This window comes from Tursiops truncatus, chromosome 5 (assembly GCF_011762595.2).
Source record: "Tursiops truncatus isolate mTurTru1 chromosome 5, mTurTru1.mat.Y, whole genome shotgun sequence".
Lineage (NCBI taxonomy): Eukaryota > Metazoa > Chordata > Mammalia > Artiodactyla > Delphinidae > Tursiops > Tursiops truncatus.
The window spans coordinates 101,735,118-101,754,270 of NC_047038.1; the positions used below are offsets into that span (position 1 = coordinate 101,735,118).

Here is a 19,153-nt window from a genome sequence, read left to right on the forward strand (position 1 = left end):
AGTAAATATATAACCATTAAATAAGGATCAAGGATTTTTGGAGATTCAAGTTATCTCTAGTTAGGGAATTGAGAAAGTCTTCACAGGGGAGACTCACTAGAAATAGGTCTTGGAGAATGGAAATGAGGAGTTAAGGCAAAAGGGGTCCACATTGCCATAGAAGCTGCGGAAAGAAAGACCCAAAGAGGAAGCAAAGGAAACAGAAAGCATCTGCTACTTTTGTTGAGTCCTTGTCATGGTTCCAAGCCCTGGTTCATGTGTCGTATGTGTGTTATCCTGTGTAAAATCCTCCCAACAATCACCAGGGAACATTGTGCATATATGTAAGCACAAACATGTGTCACTAACCTGTATCCTCATTGCCGGATTTTGACTTTTCAGTGCCTTCTGCTCCTGTGCACATTGGCATTGGCATGAAAAACTACATGAAGAAAGCTTCCTACGTGCAAGACAGTGCTGTAAATTCTTCTGAGGATCACTGCTGGCCACGTGGCACCCCAGGGCACATCTCAGATAGCTCATTTGGGCTGTCTGGGGGCCTGCGGGAGGGAAGCCTGAGTTCTCAAGATTCCAGGACTGAGAGTGCCAGCTTGTCCCAGAGCCAGGTCAATGGTTTCTTTGTCAGCCATGTAGGTGACCGAAGCTGGCAGGAATCAAAGCACGGCAGCCCTTCCCCATCTGTGATATCCAAAGCCACTGAGAAAAAGGGGACTTCTACTGACAATAAGCAAAGCAAAGCTAAAAAAGCAGGCATTTATGATGCAACAGATTACTCTGACCGTGGAGATTCAGACATGGATGAAGCCACTTATTCCAGCAGTCAGGATCATCAAACACAAAAAAAGGCATTGTTTAATTTGAATCTTTGTTTTTTTCACTTAACAAAGCAAACAACAGCAAATATATTACAGAGCAGAATAATCTACTATAAACTGAGTACATTGTTCTGGAAAGGAGAAATAGTTTATATATTATGCTACTAACTGCTACTGCATTTGATGCTAACTTTCAGAGAAATTAGCAGCTTTGAATACTAACTCCAAAATGGCTGTCATTCTGGGAACTTGCTACATGATTACATAAAGGAATGAATAATTAGATTATGATTGTTTTCTATAAATTGTTTATCTCTTGATATTTATATTAATAAGAAAATTTAATATCTTAAAAATAGTTCCTAAATAGTTCATATAATGGACAGTTGACTTTACTATTGATAGCCTAAATTATTCTGAAGTTCTGAATGTATGATAATAAGAGCAACAAAATAGAAAATTGTTCATTTCCTAGAAATTTTAGAAATGATATAAATTTATACGCATATTCACAAGCGGGTTCAGAAAAGAACCTTAAGCCCTTCGTTCACTGAAAAACATTCCTCGTAAGAGAGTTATGTCCTTATAAACTGGGCTTAGCTGTTGTGTCTGTGTTTATAGTGGATTTGTAAACATTAGCAAAGTAAACATGAGGCCTACTCATCTTAAAGGCCCAAGTTAAAAGCTACTGCTTGATATGTATTGTTTTTTAAATGAAATGGAAATACTTTCTAAATTTGAGTGTATAAAAAGCATTGGATAAGGATTATGTAAAAGCCAGGTTTGAACTGGGTTCTGGTCTTCCCTCTGCCATATCTGTTTGACCTGAGGAAAGCCCTTTAATCTCTAGACCTCAATTTCCTCAACCATAAACTATGAAGGCATTGGATTAGATGATCCCTAAGATCTCTTCCAAACTTCATGATCTTCAAATCTACTCTGTCCCTTAATGTCTTACTTTTTCTTAATTTAAAAAAAAAACACATATTGATCTTCCATTAATAATTCAGTTTGACTCTAACAAGAAATCCTGTTTGTTTTTCTTTATTAAGGAATCTTCCTCCTCAATGAATACATCCAACAAAATGAATTTTAAAACTTTTCCTTCATCACCTCCTAAACCTGGAGATATCTTTGAGGTTGAACTGGCTAAAAATGAAAACAGCTTGGGGATAAGTGTCACGGTACTGTTTGACAAGGTTTTCAAATGTTTTCTCTTCTCCATTTCCAGCAGCCTATTGTATGTCAATTTATTAATTGAATTATTTTGCTTCAAAAGGGAAACTTGTCAAATATTTCCAAAATTAAAAATTGAATTATATCTTAAGACTTCTTTTAAAAAACTTGAGTGTGCTACTCACTTTTTCCTGTGGTTTAAAAGAAATTAGACAAATGCTGTTTTCCCCCATAGATCTCATACTTGCTTAATCTGAATACAAGACTTGAAAAATATAAAATTATATTTTGTTTTTAATAAGTAACATACTTATTAACAAATAAGTATGTTTTGTATACATTTGACGTCTTCTGCATTAGCATGGAATAATACATTTTAACCTACATTAAAATAATTAAAGTCTAATAAATGTTTATATGGCCTTTTGCTTCATAATACATCTTAACATGTAAATATGATTAGTATCTTAATATTAGAAGTTCCCAAGAATATATGTAGTACTTTTAAAGTAGGTAAAATATGAGCATAGGCTATTTGATGAAATCACTTTAGAATTCTATTAATGAATACACTGTACCCTAAGTGTAACATTATCATTTATGACATTTGAAGGATATTGTTAGTTATGAAAAGCCATTTAGAAGTAAGGTAGAAATAGCACTCTTAACATATAGAGATCAAAAAGCAAACCTACTTTTCTTTCAGTTTTAATAATACTGTAACCCTTTCCCCCTTGTTCATAAATTCCTTGGAATTTTATTATCTTCCTATTGTGAAGGGAAATAAAAGCTGAATATCCACAAGAGATGGAGAATCTACTCATTAGATCTCATCTACACTGTAACAAAACTTCTATACCAACATCTTTTAAAATGAAAAGAAAATTTTCCCTTGACTCATGAGATTTGCTTTCAGATTAGCAAATATGATCTGAAGTATATTATTACATATGCTGTTTTTTCTGACAGTTATATTCTCACACTAATATTGCATGGATGGATTTTTGCTTGCTGCTTGTGTGTAATGCATGGTATAGACTTATAAAAGGAAGAGCAACTCCTCATACAGTCAAGATCTGGCATGTTGTTATTTTCTGAATAAAGAATTTTTCTAAAAAAGTAACTGCTTTAACATTTGGAAAACTTACTAGAAATATTCTTGGGTATTGAAATAATTGCATGTGCTGATGTGATGCTGCTGCTTTGGCTGATGAATTGAATGCTTTCTATGTCTCAGATTTGAAAGATAGAGTGGGAAATTTTTCATATTACAAAATGCTATTTTATTTGTCTTTTTCCGCTTAGGGAGGTGTGAATACCAGTGTCAGACATGGTGGCATTTATGTGAAAGCTGTTATTCCCAAGGGAGCAGCAGAGTCCGATGGCAGAATTCACAAAGGTAGACTGTTTGTGTGTATGGGAATTACATATAGGATTATCACTTCAACAAATAAAGAAGAAATTGGAAAGTTGATACAGATGTTCAAATTATTCATAATATGAAATAAGAACATATCAATTATTTTAAGACTACAGCATTAAAAAACTCCTTGATATAATTCCAAAAAAAATATTTTTTTTTGGAGTATAATTGCTTTACAGTGTTGTTAGTTTCTGCTGTAGAACAAAGTGAATCAGCTACATGTATGCATATATCCCCTCCCTCTTGAGCCTCCCTCCCACCACCAACCCCCACCCCCACCCATATCCCACCCCTCTAGGTCATCACAGAGCATTGAGCTGAGTTCCCTGTGCTATACAGAGCTGTAGCAGCAGCTTCCCACTAGCTATGTTTTACACATGGTAGTGTATATATGTCAGTGCTACTCTCTCAATTCGTCCCACCCTCCCCTCCCCATGCTGTGTCCACAAGTCCGTTCTCTACATCTGCGTCTCTTTTCCTGCCCTGCAAATAGGTTCATCAGTACCATTTTTCTAGATTCCATATATATGTGTTAATATATGATATTTGTTTTTCTCTGTCTGACTTACTTCACCCTGTATGACAGACTGACTCTAGGTCCATCCACATCACTTCAAATGACCCAGTTTCGTTCCTTTTTATGGCTGAGTAATACTCCATTGGATATATGTATCACATCTTCTTTATCCATTCATCTCTTGATGGACATTTAGCTTGCTTCCATGTCCTGGCTATTGTAAATAGTACTGCAGTCAGTGAACATTGGGGTACGTGTATCTTTTTGAATTATGTTTTTCTCAGGGTATATGCCCAGTAGTGGGATTGCTGGGTCATATAGTAGTTCCATTTTTAGTTTTTGTTTTTTGTTGGTTTTTTTTAACACCTTTATAGGAGTATAATTGCTTTACAGTGGTGTGTTAGATTTTGCTGTATAACAAAGTGAATAAGCTATACGTATACATATATCCCCATATCCCCTCCCTCTTGCGTCTCCCTCCCACTCTCCCTATCCCACCCCTCTAGATGGTCACAAAGCACCGAGCTGATCTCCCTGTGCTATGCGGCTGCTTCCCACTAGCTATCTGTTTTACGTTTGGTAGTGTATATGTGTCCATGCCGCTCTCTCACTTCGTCCCAGCTTACCCTTCCCCCTCCCCATGTCCTCAAGTCCATTCTCTACGTCTGCGTCTTTATTCCTGTCCTGCCCCTAGATTTTTTTAGATTCTATATATAGGTCCATCCACCTCACTACTAATAACTCAATTTTGTTTCTTTTTATAGCTGAGTAATATTCCATTGTATATATGTGCCACATCTTCTTTACCCCTTCATCTGTTGATGGACACTTAGGTTGCTTCCGTGTCCTGGCTATTGTAAATAGAACTGCAGTGAACATTGTGGTACATGACTTTTTGCATTATGGTTTTCTCAGGGTATATGCCCATTAATGGGATTGCTGGGTCATATGGTAGTTCTATTTTTGTTTTTTAAGGAATCTCCATACTGTTCTCCAAAGCAGCTGTACCAATGACATTCTCACCAACAGTTCAAGAGGGTTCCCTTTTCTCCACACCCTCTCCAGCATTTATTGCTTGTAGATTTTTTGTTGATGGCTATTCTGACCATTGTAAGGTGATACCTTATTGTGGTTTTGATTTTCATATCTCTAATAATTAGTGATGTTGACCATCTTTTCATGTGTTTGTTGGCAATCTGTGTGTCTTCTTTGGAGAAATGTCTGTTTAGGTCTTCCACCCATTTTTGGATTGGGTTGTTTGTTCTTTTGATGTTGAGCTGCATGAGCTGCTTGTATATTTTGGAGCTTAATCCTTTGTCAGTTGCTTTGTTTGCAAATATTTTCTCCCATTCTGAGGGTTGTCTTTTGGTCTTTTTTATGGTTTCCTTTGCTATGCAAAAGCTTTTAAGTTTAATTAGGTCCCATTTATTTATTTTTGTTTTTATTTTCGTTACTCTAGGAGGTGGGCCAAAAACTCTTATTTTAAGCTTATTCTCTCGTATCAGAAAATATCTTGACAGTGTTTTAGTTCATGTTTTGTATTGATACTTTCTAAGAAGCAAATTGCCAGAGATTGCAAAAGGGATATTGCCCTTGCAAAAACACTGACATCTGCATTTCTAATAAGAACTAACTAGGTTTGTTCTCTCCAGTCTCTCTACATTTGTAGTTCAGTTTATCTTTTTTCCCTAATTTAAACAGATTTTATAATATATACAATATTCTGTTCTAAAATGATTAGCCATAAGGCTTCCCTGGTGGCGCAGTGGTTGAGAGTCTGCCTGCCGATGCAGGGGACACAGGTTCGTGCCCCGGTCCGGGAAGATCCCGCATGCCGCGGAGCGGCTAGGCCCGTGAGCCATGGCCACTGAGCCTGCGCATCCGGAGCCTGTGCTCCACAACGGGAGAGGCCACAACAGTGAGAGGCCCACGTACCACAAAAAAAAAAAATGATTAGCCATAGAATTGAGAAAGGAATTAAGTACATGTTAAAGAAACTCTGTGACACAGTTTTGTCCAGAATTTGTCTGAGTCCCTCCTCAAGCAAATTAGTACAAAAACGAGACCATAAGGTATTAAAGAACATGTAGAATCTTTATTTTATGATTTGCTTCTTTCAACATTACTGCCTAATTTGTAGGTGATCGTGTCCTAGCTGTCAATGGAGTTAGTCTGGAAGGAGCTACTCATAAGCAAGCTGTGGAGACACTGAGAAATACAGGACAGGTAATAGATCATTCTACCAACCTTTTCTAGATACCATAAAACATAATAATGTGTGAATAATACCAATTTCACTGAGATCTCCAAATTTATTAGTCAAGAAACAGCCTGATTCGTGTAAACATGCTTGTATTTTTCCCTCCAAACTGGGAAGCAAGTATTATGTTGAGGATTTTTATTTAGGAAGCTGGCTTTCTCTGTCACATTTAGCCCTTATATTACCAGAGATCTGACAGGAGGAAGGAGGCAGATTGCATTAAAAAATTTTTCATAAACATGTACAAATATCTAGTGATTTTCACTTCTAGTTATTTCAGCCCAGAGGCTAAATTCCATTGGTCTAATACATTTTGAGTCAGGGAGTTTACCAAATTATTTATAAAGATCTTTATATTATTAGGTTAGTGGTGATTTTATTTTAATATCTGAATTTTCTATAACATGTTTATATTATTTTTATAATAGAAGTTTTTTCTTTCTAATAGTTTATCTTTTTATACAGTTTTCAAAACCTTGATTTTGAAATTTTCAGTCCCTTGCTTTTTCCCTCTATTTTTTTCTCCCTCTACTTGTATTTTGGTAGACCAGGTAGTTACTTTAAATGATTTTATACCATCAACTATACGAAGTCCTGAAAACTTACCTACTTTCTTATAAAACTTTCTTCTAAGTTAATGAAGTACTGTTCTATTTGTCCAGGTGGTTCATCTGTTGTTAGAAAAGGGACAGTCTCCAGCATCCAAAGAACATGTCCCTGTAACCCCACAGTGTACCCTCTCAGATCCAGATGCCCAAAGTCAAGCCCCAGAAAAAATGATGAAGAAAATGACTCACATAAAAGACTACAGCTTTGTTACTGAAGGTCAGACCTTGGGAGACTGTCACCTCACATTAAACTTATTCCTGGATTATTTAAAATGTGATTTTTACATGTTGGATCACAATTCATACCTGGGTCTCTTTATTTATTCTTGTCAAGTGTAAATAATAATCTGATGCAGCACTATACTAAATTAAAAAAAAAAACAGACACGTTTGTAGCTGTTGAAGTCTGAAAGGCTTTGGATAATGAAATCATGCACAAAGCAAATTATGGTCATTTAATAGTGCCTTAAATAGTTGTCAAATTCAAAATAAAATTTGTACAGGAAAAATATAAATAATTGCTGAGAATGGCTTCAAACCCATATGAAACCTTGACTCTTACATTTTTTATATTTCTGTTTAATTGTATGGACTTGTGAAGCTAAGCCTGGGCAGAAATTCACTAACAGTTCCCAGATACTGGTTTTTCTTACAAACTTTGCTAGCCTTTGGACATACCACTAATTGGAAGTAAAATAAGGAAATTAAGACTGATGTGGTAGTGAGTTTTTCATAAGGCTGAATGTGTTCATAATACGGAAGTGCCCTCTGAGTCCATCTGTCTTCCTTTTGAGGTTATAAATGTCCTTTACTTTATAAATGGTAGTGGTGGTATTTGGTCATTGTTTTGTCTTTATTTTAAATTTTTCTTTGATTATACAAATGTTAGCAACTCTGAATTATTCTCCAAAATAAAAAGAAAATATTAGCCCAAGCTATATTATTTTCCCTGATTATGAAAATAAAATTAGTGTATCCACTTAATCTCACTGCCTTACATTCTTTATTTCTTCCATTACTCTTTCTCTAAATATGTTTTTCATGCTTTCCGGGTTATTGTTCTTTTAATTTCTTTTGTTGATGAGAATTTTATCACAGTGCTTTGCAATTTTCTGGATTAAATTGTACCTCACCTAAATATTAGAAGGTCACCTCACTTGCCCTTAACCCTTCTCTATCATCTGTTTTGCTCTTCTTACCATCTCTTTCCCATTGTATACCTGAATTTCTCTTATTCTTCTCCTTTCTTGTTTTTTTCCCTCTTTTTCTCTGTCATTGTACAGTTTTATAAAACATATGGAATTAAAACATAGTTTCATTTTCAGAACCCTTATTTCAGAACCCACTTTTCTGTTCAAACAGCATATTAGTTCATGCAGCTTAAGTTTTCTTAATAATAGAGAGTGTGAAATAGGATTTAAATATAGAATAAGCATACAATAATTGCATATAAAGCTGTAAATACGGTGGAAATGGGCTTTTTAAAATGTATCTAAAAGTATATATGTTTATATGTTCATATGTATACACAGCCTGTTAAGAATATTTACTTTCTTTATTTTTTTTTTTTTTTCTCCAGAGAATACATTTGAGGTGAAATTGTTTAAAAATAGCTCAGGCCTAGGGTTCAGTTTTTCTCGAGAAGATAATCTTATACCCGAACAAATGAACATCAGCATAGTAAGGGTTAAAAAGCTTTTTCCGGGACAGCCAGCAGCAGAAAGTGGACAAATTGATGTGGGAGATGTTATCTTGAAAGTGAATGGAGCCTCTTTGAAAGGACTGTCTCAGCAGGTGAGCCCCCAGCATGTTGAGTGCAGCATTTTTAATGAGTTAGATTGGCTTTTCAGAATGATTTCATAGTGCTGGTTTAACTGTATCTTCATTTCTCACTCATGGTACCCACAGGAAGTCATATCCACTCTCAGGGGAACATCTCCAGAAGTATCCTTGCTTCTCTGTAGACCACCACCTGGTGTGCTACCAGAAATCTACCCTGCTCCTTTGGTGAGACTTAGGAAAAGTAATTTCTATATTTACAGAGTATCAATTGAATGATTAATTCAGTTGTAGTGGTTTCATCATAGTTTGATCTCCTGGGTTTCATCCTAGTTACTTCTTTAACTAGGAGTATTATCTTGTGTGGGTCTCATAATCTCTGAGTGTAATCTATGTTTGTAATATAAAGTAATTTAGTTCACTTTCTCTTCTCTCCCTTCCAATTCTAAGATTCTAGGATTTTAGGAATTTATTTTCCAAATATAAATACAAAAAGACATAAAACAATGGCTACAAAAACCTTTTGTCCATTTCTTCATTGAATCAAATTTGGAAATGTAATCCTCATTCTGAGCTAGTTTAGATGAAAATGAGAATTATTTAAGATTTTTTGCCTTAACTTTTAATACTAGAAATCACATAGGCAGTATGTTTTTCCATTTCCTTTCTTATGTTAAGGAATAGCTAAAGGATCCAAAATCTATTTTGATGGTTATTTATACATTGCATACTGATAGGTGGGAATCCATACATAGATGAATAATAATCTAATTGAAAGACAGCCTCTGGCCTGTCTACTTAAAATAGTGCTCCGTTACCAATGAACATGATACCTGTGTATGAAAGGCAGGAGTGTCCGGCCCCAGAAACTTTAACCCTTATATCCGGGAGAAGGAGGGAGTATTATAAGGACATTAACAGGAAAGTAACATTTCTGTAAGGTGCATTATAAATAGCATTTTAAGAGACTACATTGATTTTGGGAACCAGATAGAAAGAACTGAGTGGAAATTTCTTGAGTATGTAAATTGATATGATCTTTCTGGAAAGCAATCTGGAAATATTTAACAAGGCCTTTAAAAACATCTTACGTGCTGAATATAGAAAATTCTATTTCTGTTACAGGAAATTACAAGGAAATAATGAGAAACTCAGGTGAAAATCTACATACAAAGAAGTTCTAGATTTCTATTTATAGTGAAAAGCTAGAAACAACTCTGTATCCAATAAAAAAATTCTGAAATAAATTAAAGCTATAGCCATCTGTAAGATTATTATATGGTTTATGCAGTTGTTTTCAAAGCATATTTAAGGATCTCAGAAGATACTCATGGTAGAAACCTAAATTTTGAAAGCAGGGTACAAAGTATGATATTAATATATACTGTAACTCTAATTATGAATGAAAGTACAAGTTGTACAATATTAACAGCTGTTACTTTTATATATGATTTTTTCTCTAATGAGAGAAAAAAATAACATTTTTTATTAGCAAAAAAATGAATATTTTAATAGGAAGTGCTTATGTTTAACACGTTCATTTTCAACCAAATGAAAATATAAGTTAATATAAGTTGTCACACTCTGATCTCTTTAAATGTGTCCATTACAGACCCCACTGCACTCTCCAGCACAAGTACCTCCAAACAACAACAGTAAAGACCCTCTTCAGACAGCATGTGTGGAGCAAGGCACCAGCTCAGATGAAAATGAAATGTCTGACAAAAGCAAGAAACCATGCACGTCCCCATCCAGGAGAGACAGTTATAGTGACAGTAGTGGCAGTGGAGAAGACGACTTAGTGAAAGCTCCAGCAAAGATACCAAACATGAGCTGGAGTTCAGCTTTGCATCAGACTCTAAGCAACATGGTGTCACAGGCACAAAGTCAACACGACGCACTCATGAGTCAAGAAACTACCATTTGTACCATGTTTTACTATCCTCAGAAAACACCTAATAAACCAGAACTTGAGGACAGGTATTGTCAATATTATGTGTAGCCCTCAAAGCAGCTGGTTAGTGTTAATAACAAGAGCAGCCACCTCCATTTCTCTAAGAATGAAATGTGTCTATCTGTGAACCTCACAATCGTTAGGCAGAAGGTGACTCTATTGGATATCTAGCTATTGCGTCTGACAGTTTTAGTTAGCACACTCTCTACCCATTTGACCTGAGCCTTGCTGCTCTTTTGAGCATATTAACTAGTAATTAAGAAAGTTTTTTGTATTTCACCATCATTCATATTATTTACCAGAAGGAGAAGAGACTTATTTTGATAGTGATGGGATAGAAGAATAAGGAGTAGACATATAAAGGGAAGCGGTAGGGAGGAAGTGGGTAGAGAGTTTGCAAAAGGTAGGACATAAAAGAGTACTGAAGAGGGGGACAGAAGAAATGATCGAAAGCATAGAGGAATACAAAGGGAAAGACTACATCTACACCTATGAGAGTCATTCAGACATTTTATGGTTTAGCTACAACTTTGGGTATATTCAGGTCCAACTATGTATATGTTCAAGTTTTTTTTGTTGTTTTTTTCCTATTGTGTCATCCAAAATAACTACAAGAATAAGACTTACTCTTTTCTTATTTCTTCCTTTTTCTTATGTTGAAACACACATTAGGCTTCTGATAACATTAGCTTCAGCCTTGAATTAACAACTAGGAGTCAAAAGTATGCCTATTTAGGGCTTCCCTGGTGGCGCAGTGTTTGAGAGTCCGCCTGCCAATGCAGGGGACACGGGTTTGTGCCCCGGTCCGGGAAGATCCCACATGCCGCGGAGCAACTGGGCCCGTGAGCCATGGCCGCTGAGCCTGCGCGTCCAGAGCCTGTGCTCCGTTAAGGGGAGAGGCCACAACAGTGAGAGGCCCACATACCGCAAAAAACAACAACAAAAAAAGTATACCTACTTAACTTTTCATACTGATTTTTGCAGCTTAAAGAGGTAGACAGAGAATAAGAATCAGTAATGTTGGCATAGAACAGATGTGAAATAAATTCATAGTCCAGAATCAGACAAAAAGTAGCTTAGGATCTCAATAAAAAGCAAACATAAATATTTGTTGAGCATTTTCTGTTTGTGGCACAAACTTACTATATTGACATTGCAATGTGTTTGAAAATAGTCTTACTTTGTCTCTGTAGTAATCCTTCCCCTCGACCACCCGCTGTAACTCCTGGGCAGAGTTGTCAATCTCAGTCAGAATCTGCTTCCACTAATGCAATGGATAAATGTCATAAATGTCACACTTCTGAGCCAACTAGACAGGAAAGCTTGACGTCTTTGAAAAATGACTTGGAAAACCACCTTGAAGACTTTGAACTGGTGAGTTATTTCCTTTGTATGAAGAAAATTCCATATTTTCTCAAGTAAAATGTAGTCCTCCACAGTTTCCCTTTAGGGAAAAGGCTGTGTTTTAGATTAGCCTCATATCTATGTTCAGTAAATAGTTAACATATCTGGCTGGTATGTTTCTCTGCTGAGAATTCGGGAAAAAGGCAGAAAGACCTGAGTATAAATCCTGACTCTACCACTGACTTGCTGTAGTTTGGCAGGTGCCTATGGACAAATTACTTAATCCTCTGAGTCTTAGTAGTTTTAGCTCTAAAATGAGACTAGTAACCTCATAGTATTGTGGTGAGGATTAAATGAAATAACATATGTAGAGCACCTAGCACAGTACCTGTTATTTCCCAAATTCTGATGAGTTACCTGTTTAATTTTTAATCAAGTTTGAATGTAATTTTATTCTCCTCCACACTGTTTTATGGGTGCCTATAAATGGAATCCTTTTCTTTACTAATAGCCCTAGAACTTCTAAAGCTACAAATTCAGTTTGGAAGCCAGCCAAATTTCCAAGAATAATATGCTTAACACTGATTCGAAATCACCCTTTTTCAATACTGTTTTTATTTTTGTTACCTAAGTAATAAATATTTATTATAGGAAAATTAGAAAACAAAAATTAAAACCACCTATAATCTCACCACTCAAAAACCATAAACATTTTGGAGTTAATCTTTCCAGGTACTTCATTTTCCTATAATTGCATGTGTGTGTGTGTGTGTGTGTGTGTGTGTGTGTGTAGCATCTACATCTTCAACTTCATTCTCAGCAACAGAGTGAAAATAATCTTTGAACAATTTCCTTACAAGTCTGTCATCATGCCTGTAAGCTGTAAGCAACCTTATCTCAATTGAAATCTAAAAAAAAAAAATTATACAACAACTAAATACCTCAAGTTGTGATATTTAGTCACCCAGACTTCATGTATTTACCCCCAAAAAAACTTTCTTTTGTTGCTCTTGGCATGGGTGTTTGTCACTGTTTGTTCTGAAAATACAAGAATTGAAGCATGAGTAAGTTCTGTCTCAGCTATCTCTAGACAAGCACATAATGTTGAATTTAAACTCAACTCTTACATGGGCAGGGAGGCATTTTCTAGAATTGGACATACCTGGCTTCTTCACTTGGGCAAGTTAAGTAACCTTTTAAGGTGTAGTGTCCTCCTGTGTTAATCAATGGAAATATTTGTCTTTCTCTTTGCCTTTACAGCAAAATAGACAACCTAAAAGAATCACTGTTTTCTTCCCTTAGGAGATGATAGAACTCCACATTACCCTAATTAAGTCGGAAAAAGGAAGCCTGGGTTTTACAGTAACCAAAGGCAATCAGAGTATTGGTTGTTATGTTCATGATGTCATTCAGGATCCAGCCAAAAGTGATGGAAGGCTAAGACCTGGGGACCGGCTCATAAAGGTGAGACATTTAAACAGACTCTGTGCAAATGTGACCAGAGATCAATCCAGGACCGAAGAAGGAAAAGCAAGAAGGTTGAGTTAATATAATACTCTATTTCACTGCTTGGTTTATGTTTTCCTTCTCCACCTCTTAAAAGTAAAGGCCTTTATATAGTAATAATTTGGAAAATGCTTAATCTCAGTTAAGGCATTAAACAAGCTATCTTGGGTCTCAGGAAGAGAAAGTTTCTTAAATTGCTATAAGAATAAATTTTCTGTATTAGCAAAGTAATGACATTTGTTAGGTATTTTACATTATTGTTAGGTATTTTACATTATTATTTCATTTATAATTACTTGGTCATTGTGTTCATGATTTCCACAGTAGAGGGGATTACCAATAAACTAGAGACCGTTCTTTATTGTGAATCTCCTACTGGCTAAAATAAATTATATAAAAAGTTAGGGAAATTACTGTATTTTGTTGGCAACTTATGTGTTCCAGTCATTGTAATCCTACTTTGCCCCATTCTCATTTTTATAGGTTAATGATACAGATGTTACAAAAATGACTCACACAGATGCAGTGAATCTACTCCGAGCTGCACCCAAGACAGTCAGATTAGTTCTTGGCCGAGTTCTAGAATTACCCAGGATGCTAATGCTGCCTGATTTGCTACCTGACATTACATTTACATGCAACAAAGAGGAGCTGGGTAATGCAAATTCAAGCTTTGTGCAGTGTGATTTTTCTTGGCTAGATTAAGAGTAAGTACTGTTAAGACTAAGGAAACAAATATTTTTCTGTTCCCTAAAGGTTTTTCCTTATCTGGAGGTCACGACAGCCTTCATCAAGTGGTATATGTTAGTGATATCAATCCAAGGTCAGTTGCAGCCACTGAGGGTAATCTCCAGCTCTTAGACATCATCCACTATGTGAACGGAGTCTGCACACAAGGAATGACTTTGGAAGAAGCTAGGAGAGCATTAGACATGTCACTGCCTTCAGTGGTGCTGAAAGCAACAAGGTACTCTACAGTTATTCACGGATTTTGTTTGTGTGTGCACATGCATTTCAGGCCATTAAAAGATACTAGGTTTTCTTAAAGATATTCCTGAATTAGTAATTCACAGACTAAGTGAATGGGGGTTAGTAATTTATGTGCTTCCTTCATAGTAGTCAAATGTCGGTGCCAGTTTTCATGCCTCGCACCTGCATCCCACACTATCCAGAGCAATCCTCAAACAGGTCTCAGCAATCACTGGAGTAAAGCAAGGGCTGTGCGCTGATTGCCTTAGACCTAAATTAAGACCAGCCCTGATGAGGAAAAGGGATAAGAATGTATTGACTGGCCCAGGCCAGTCCTGGCCGATTCCCAGAGCTGGGACACGGTCAGTCCTACCTGAAAGTCATGTCTACAACCAATGGGGCATAGACCATCACATTCACTATACCTCATGACAATTTCACGTTATAAAAAATGCTAATAGCAACTTTTCTTTCACTTAATGGAAATAAATTGAAAAAAAATATGTATTAGTTTCTCTTTTTTTAATGTTTTTATTATTTGGCTGCATTGGGTCTTCATTGCGGCATGTGGGACCTTTTGTTGCAGCACTCGTTGAGGTGCTCATTGCGGTGCATGGGCTCTTTGTTGCGGCGCCCAGGCTTCTCTAGTTGTGGCATGCGGGTTTTCTCTTCTCTAGTTGTGGTGCAGGCTCCAGGGTGTGTGGGCTCTGTAGTTTGCAGCAGGTGGGCTCTCTAGCTGAGGTGTGCGAGCTCGGTAGTTGTGGCACAGGGGCTTAGTTGCTCCGCGGCATGTGGGATCTTAGTTCCCCAACCAGTGATTGAACCCGTGTCACCTGCACTGGAAGGTGGATTCTTTACCACTGGACCACCAGGGAAGTCCCTATGTATTAGTTTCTTACTACTATTAAATTACTACAAATTCTTTGTCCTAAAATCAAGGTGTTGGCAAGCTCCCTTCCATAGGCTCCAGGAGAAAATCCATTTCCTTGCTTTTCCAACTTCTAGACATTGCCCATATTCCTTGGTTCATAGCCCTTTGCCATCTTTAAAGCCAGCAATCACAGCACTCTCTGCTTTGGTCGTCACATCTTTCTGACTCTGACATTCCTACCTCTCTGTTTAACTTATAAGGACCCCTGTGATTACATTGGGCCCAGCCAGATAATCCAGAATAATCTCCTCACCTCTAGATCCTTAATTTACTCACATCTGCAAAATTCCTTTTGCCATGCAAGATAACATATTCAAAGGTTCTGGGGATTATAATGCAGACATCTTTGGGGGGCCGTTACTCCACCTGCCACATGTACATGAACCCGGGCTTTCTAGATTACGGTCTTATGTTACATAAGAGAAAACTTCACATTTGTATCTGCGATACATGGTGAGTTTTATATAGTATGTCTTCCAAAATATAGAAACTGTTAATTAAATCATTTGATCATAAACCCATTTTTCCTTCTGAACCTTTAAGTTAGATTGTATACTTTTTCCCTTGAACATAACCCCTGACCGGTTTTCTTCAATATTTATAAAAATTAGATTGGCATACAGTTATTTTCATAGGTGTACCTGAATGTTAATTAGTGGAGGAGGAGAGTGTTTAAACAACCTGGAAAATGTTTTTATGAAAACATTTCTGCTAACCATAGATCTAGATGAATTTTTTGCCTCCAAATCACTAGAGCAGCCCTTACCCTAGGTCTAAAATCAGTTTCTTTTCTCTTTCTACTTTTATCTTTGCTGAAGTCACTACAGTACAGTAGTAGCTGTAGATACAGTAGATACAGTAGTAGCAGTCATAGTTACCTTACCCTTCATTCTTCTTCCAGCTCTCTCTCCTCTGTTGTTTTATTTCTGCCCTCTTTTAAGTCCACAGGGGGGCTTTCCTGGTGGCACAGCAGTTAAGAATCTGTCTGCCAACGCAGGGGACACGGGTTCGAGCCCTGGTCTGGGAAGGTCCCACATGCCGTGGAGCAACTGAGCCCACTAGCCACAACTACTGAGCCTGTGCTCTAGAGCCCGCAGGCCACAACTGCTGAGCCCATGTGCCACAACTACCGAAGGCTGCGTGCCTAGAGCCCGTGCTCCGCAACGAGAGAAACTACCGCAATGAGAAGCCCGCGCACCGCAAGGAAGAGTAGCCCCCGCGCGCAGCAACAAAGACCTAATGCAGCCAAAAATAAAATAAATAAATTTATTTAAAAATTAAAGAAATAATAAAGTCTACAGGGTAACAGTAATGGAGGGTTGTATACTTGTGGTAATTATTTGTCAAGAACTGTAAAGTGTCTGTAATTTTACCCTATTTGCAAACTAATAAACTAGCCAGTTATTGTTTTATGAATGCTGGTAGAAGATATGAAACTCCTGTATCGGAAACAAAAGACCTTATTACTAAAGGCACAGCAAGCAGCATGAGCATGGTATTGGTGTCGGTTCCCATGTCCTCCAAGTCCCATGGAGATGACATATGTGGGCCTAGTGGGTTTCTGTACATGCAGTGGGTTATAGTACAGGAGAAGAGTACTGTAAGAAGAGCCAGGGAACCCACCACTTTATAGCAGCCTGTAAGAAAGCTTGCATTTTGTTTGGGTAGAGAGATTACATAATTCCTCAAGCTTGCTCACCATGAACATAGCCTTGAGAATTGGCCCAGATAAAAAGTGGTTAGAGCCTTTGCATTTCTGAGGTACCCAGCAAGAACATACAGGGTTGCTTAGGACCCATGGCTGATTGCCTCTCCCAACACTGTATACCTTAGGCAACCTCCCTTTTCTTTCAAGTATTAGCAACAATAAAATCACATTCTAATACTCTTCCAAGGTGCTGTCTCTTGACTGTTTTTCATGTTGGGTTGTACTATTCTTATAATGCTTTGAATATATGTATTTTGTCTAGATTTTCACTTAAAGTAATTCCAAAGAAAAACACGTATCAGGGGCTTTAGATAGGCAAAACTTAGTGATCTGTGACTTCTGAGTGTGGTTATCTTTGAACTATCACTTGAGTGACAGTGAACTAAGTTATTAGATCATGAATATTACCAGTGTTTTAAATGAGAGGGGAAATATGGTGATGTATTGAACTGAAACCCAAGAAAGATTATGTAAAGAAGTGATTCTTAATCTTTTTTCAGTCAAGAATGTCTCCCTCAACCATGTATAGATGAACCCTGATAAAATTTTGTCTGCAGCTTCAGGAAGTACCTAGAACCCCTGAAGCCCATCTAAAATAAAGCTCCTGAGGCTAAATAGTTAACAGATGGCTTGAAGGATATTTAAACAAACATCTTAAATAATTTGCAATTGCGTTTTGTTTTGTTTTGTTTTTTGTAAACAACACAGAAATGGTCATCCAGTGGTTCCCAGTTCTAAGATGTCTGCTGTTTCAGCTCCAAAGTCAGCCAAAGCCAATGGTAAGGATATAGTCATTTTATGACAGCAAGTAGTTATAGAGAGGTAACTATTTTTTTCCCCAAAAGCAAGTTTGGATACTATCACCAAAATGTTTTTATTGCCCTTCCAGACTGTTTTGCAGGATCTGAGTGAAAAAATTACACTTAAATAAAAGCATCTCTAATATTCTGTGCATAATAGGAAAGAGTAGAGCAGCATGGCATTTAAAGCCAGATAGAACTGAGTTTACAAGTCCTGTGTAACCTTAGCAAGTTACTTGATCTGTATCTAAGCCTCTATTTTCTACCAGTAAAATAAGAACATTAATAGTATCTATCTGTTAAGGTTATAATGAGACATAAATACAATAATATACTTGCCACAATGATTGTCACATAATAATTTATTCAGACAGTTACTAAATTTCTTCTCTATGCCAGGCAGTGTACTGGGCATTGTGAATATAGCAATGAGTAAACAAAGTATCTGTCTTATATTCTAGCATAGTAATAGAAATTGTAATCTTAATAGTTGTGTCAGCAAACATTAATTTAATGCTTTTTCTGGACTAAGCATTCTTCTAGATGCTCAAATCCTCACAGCAACCCTGTGAGACTAGTATTACTATTATCCTCCTTTTATAGAAGGGGAAACCAAGGGACAGAAAAGTTTGATAACTTGCCCAAGCTACAGGGTTAATAAATAGTCAAGCCAGAATTTAAACCTAGGATGTCTGACTCCGTGCTCTCATTCACATAATCAGGCTCAGTAAATGCAGCTTTTATTGATAGTATTCATATAAGAATGTTAGGTACAGGGGAATGTGGTTGAACTTAAAGAGTATTTGAAATGTAAATCCAGTACTTCTTAGTACTTCTTATATAACTAAACTTTTAGGTTATCAGGCAGTAAATACCAAAATAGCTAAAAGAAATCTGCCAATTGCAGTTGTAGTTTGATTATCTTTGTTCTCTGTTGTTACCTGAATGCCTTAGGGGTCCTTCTTGCTGCTTTCTAATAGTTCTGGTTCACATTAGAGTCAAACTACTTCACAGAACAGTCAGGAGAGCATTTTTCTAGTGACCTCTGAGAACACTCCTGTTTGTAACTTTCAAGGCAGAGGAGGGTAGCTGTGCCCTGCCCCCTTGTAGAAACTGCCTAGTAATCTGTCTTTATGAGATTCTCAGGCCTAATTTCTTTATGAATTCTGAAAATCACATAGTATCAGTAATAGGAACTCTCTTGTAGTGATGAAAATGTAAAATGGTACAACCATTTTGGAAAGCAGTTTGACAGTTTCTTAAAAATTTAAACATATGCCCACCATATGATCCAGCCGTTCCACTCCTGTTTGTTTACTAAAGATAAAACAAAGCATATATTCATACACAAAAACTTGTACAG

General features: G+C 36.8%; 1 protein-coding gene across 15 annotated transcripts in view; it reads left to right on the forward strand.

Annotated features, from left to right (window-relative positions):
- The window catches only part of PTPN13 (protein tyrosine phosphatase non-receptor type 13), a 247,129-nt gene that overhangs the window by 180,346 nt on the left and 47,630 nt on the right, over positions 1 to 19,153 (forward strand). For 11 of the 15 annotated variants that reach the window (XR_002174695.3, XM_073805438.1, XM_073805434.1 and 8 more), the window contains 13 exons: positions 382 to 845; positions 1,868 to 2,014; positions 3,297 to 3,390; positions 6,072 to 6,157; positions 6,854 to 7,016; positions 8,379 to 8,593; positions 8,708 to 8,806; positions 10,191 to 10,558; positions 11,726 to 11,906; positions 13,179 to 13,340; positions 13,866 to 14,037; positions 14,139 to 14,349; positions 17,699 to 17,769. Coding sequence is in view for 14 of the 15 variants with exons in the window: in XM_073805438.1 (XP_073661539.1) it covers positions 382 to 845; positions 1,868 to 2,014; positions 3,297 to 3,390; positions 6,072 to 6,157; positions 6,854 to 7,016; positions 8,379 to 8,593; positions 8,708 to 8,806; positions 10,191 to 10,558; positions 11,726 to 11,906; positions 13,179 to 13,340; positions 13,866 to 14,037; positions 14,139 to 14,349; positions 17,699 to 17,769 (2,433 nt within the window). In the remaining variant the exon portion in view is untranslated. The remainder of the gene's footprint in view (positions 1 to 381; positions 846 to 1,867; positions 2,015 to 3,296; positions 3,391 to 6,071; positions 6,158 to 6,853; positions 7,017 to 8,378; positions 8,594 to 8,707; positions 8,807 to 10,190; positions 10,559 to 11,725; positions 11,907 to 13,178; positions 13,341 to 13,865; positions 14,038 to 14,138; positions 14,350 to 17,698; positions 17,770 to 19,153) is intronic. The other 4 variants (XM_019926680.3, XM_019926686.3, XM_019926682.3 and 1 more) reach the window with 2 other exon arrangements.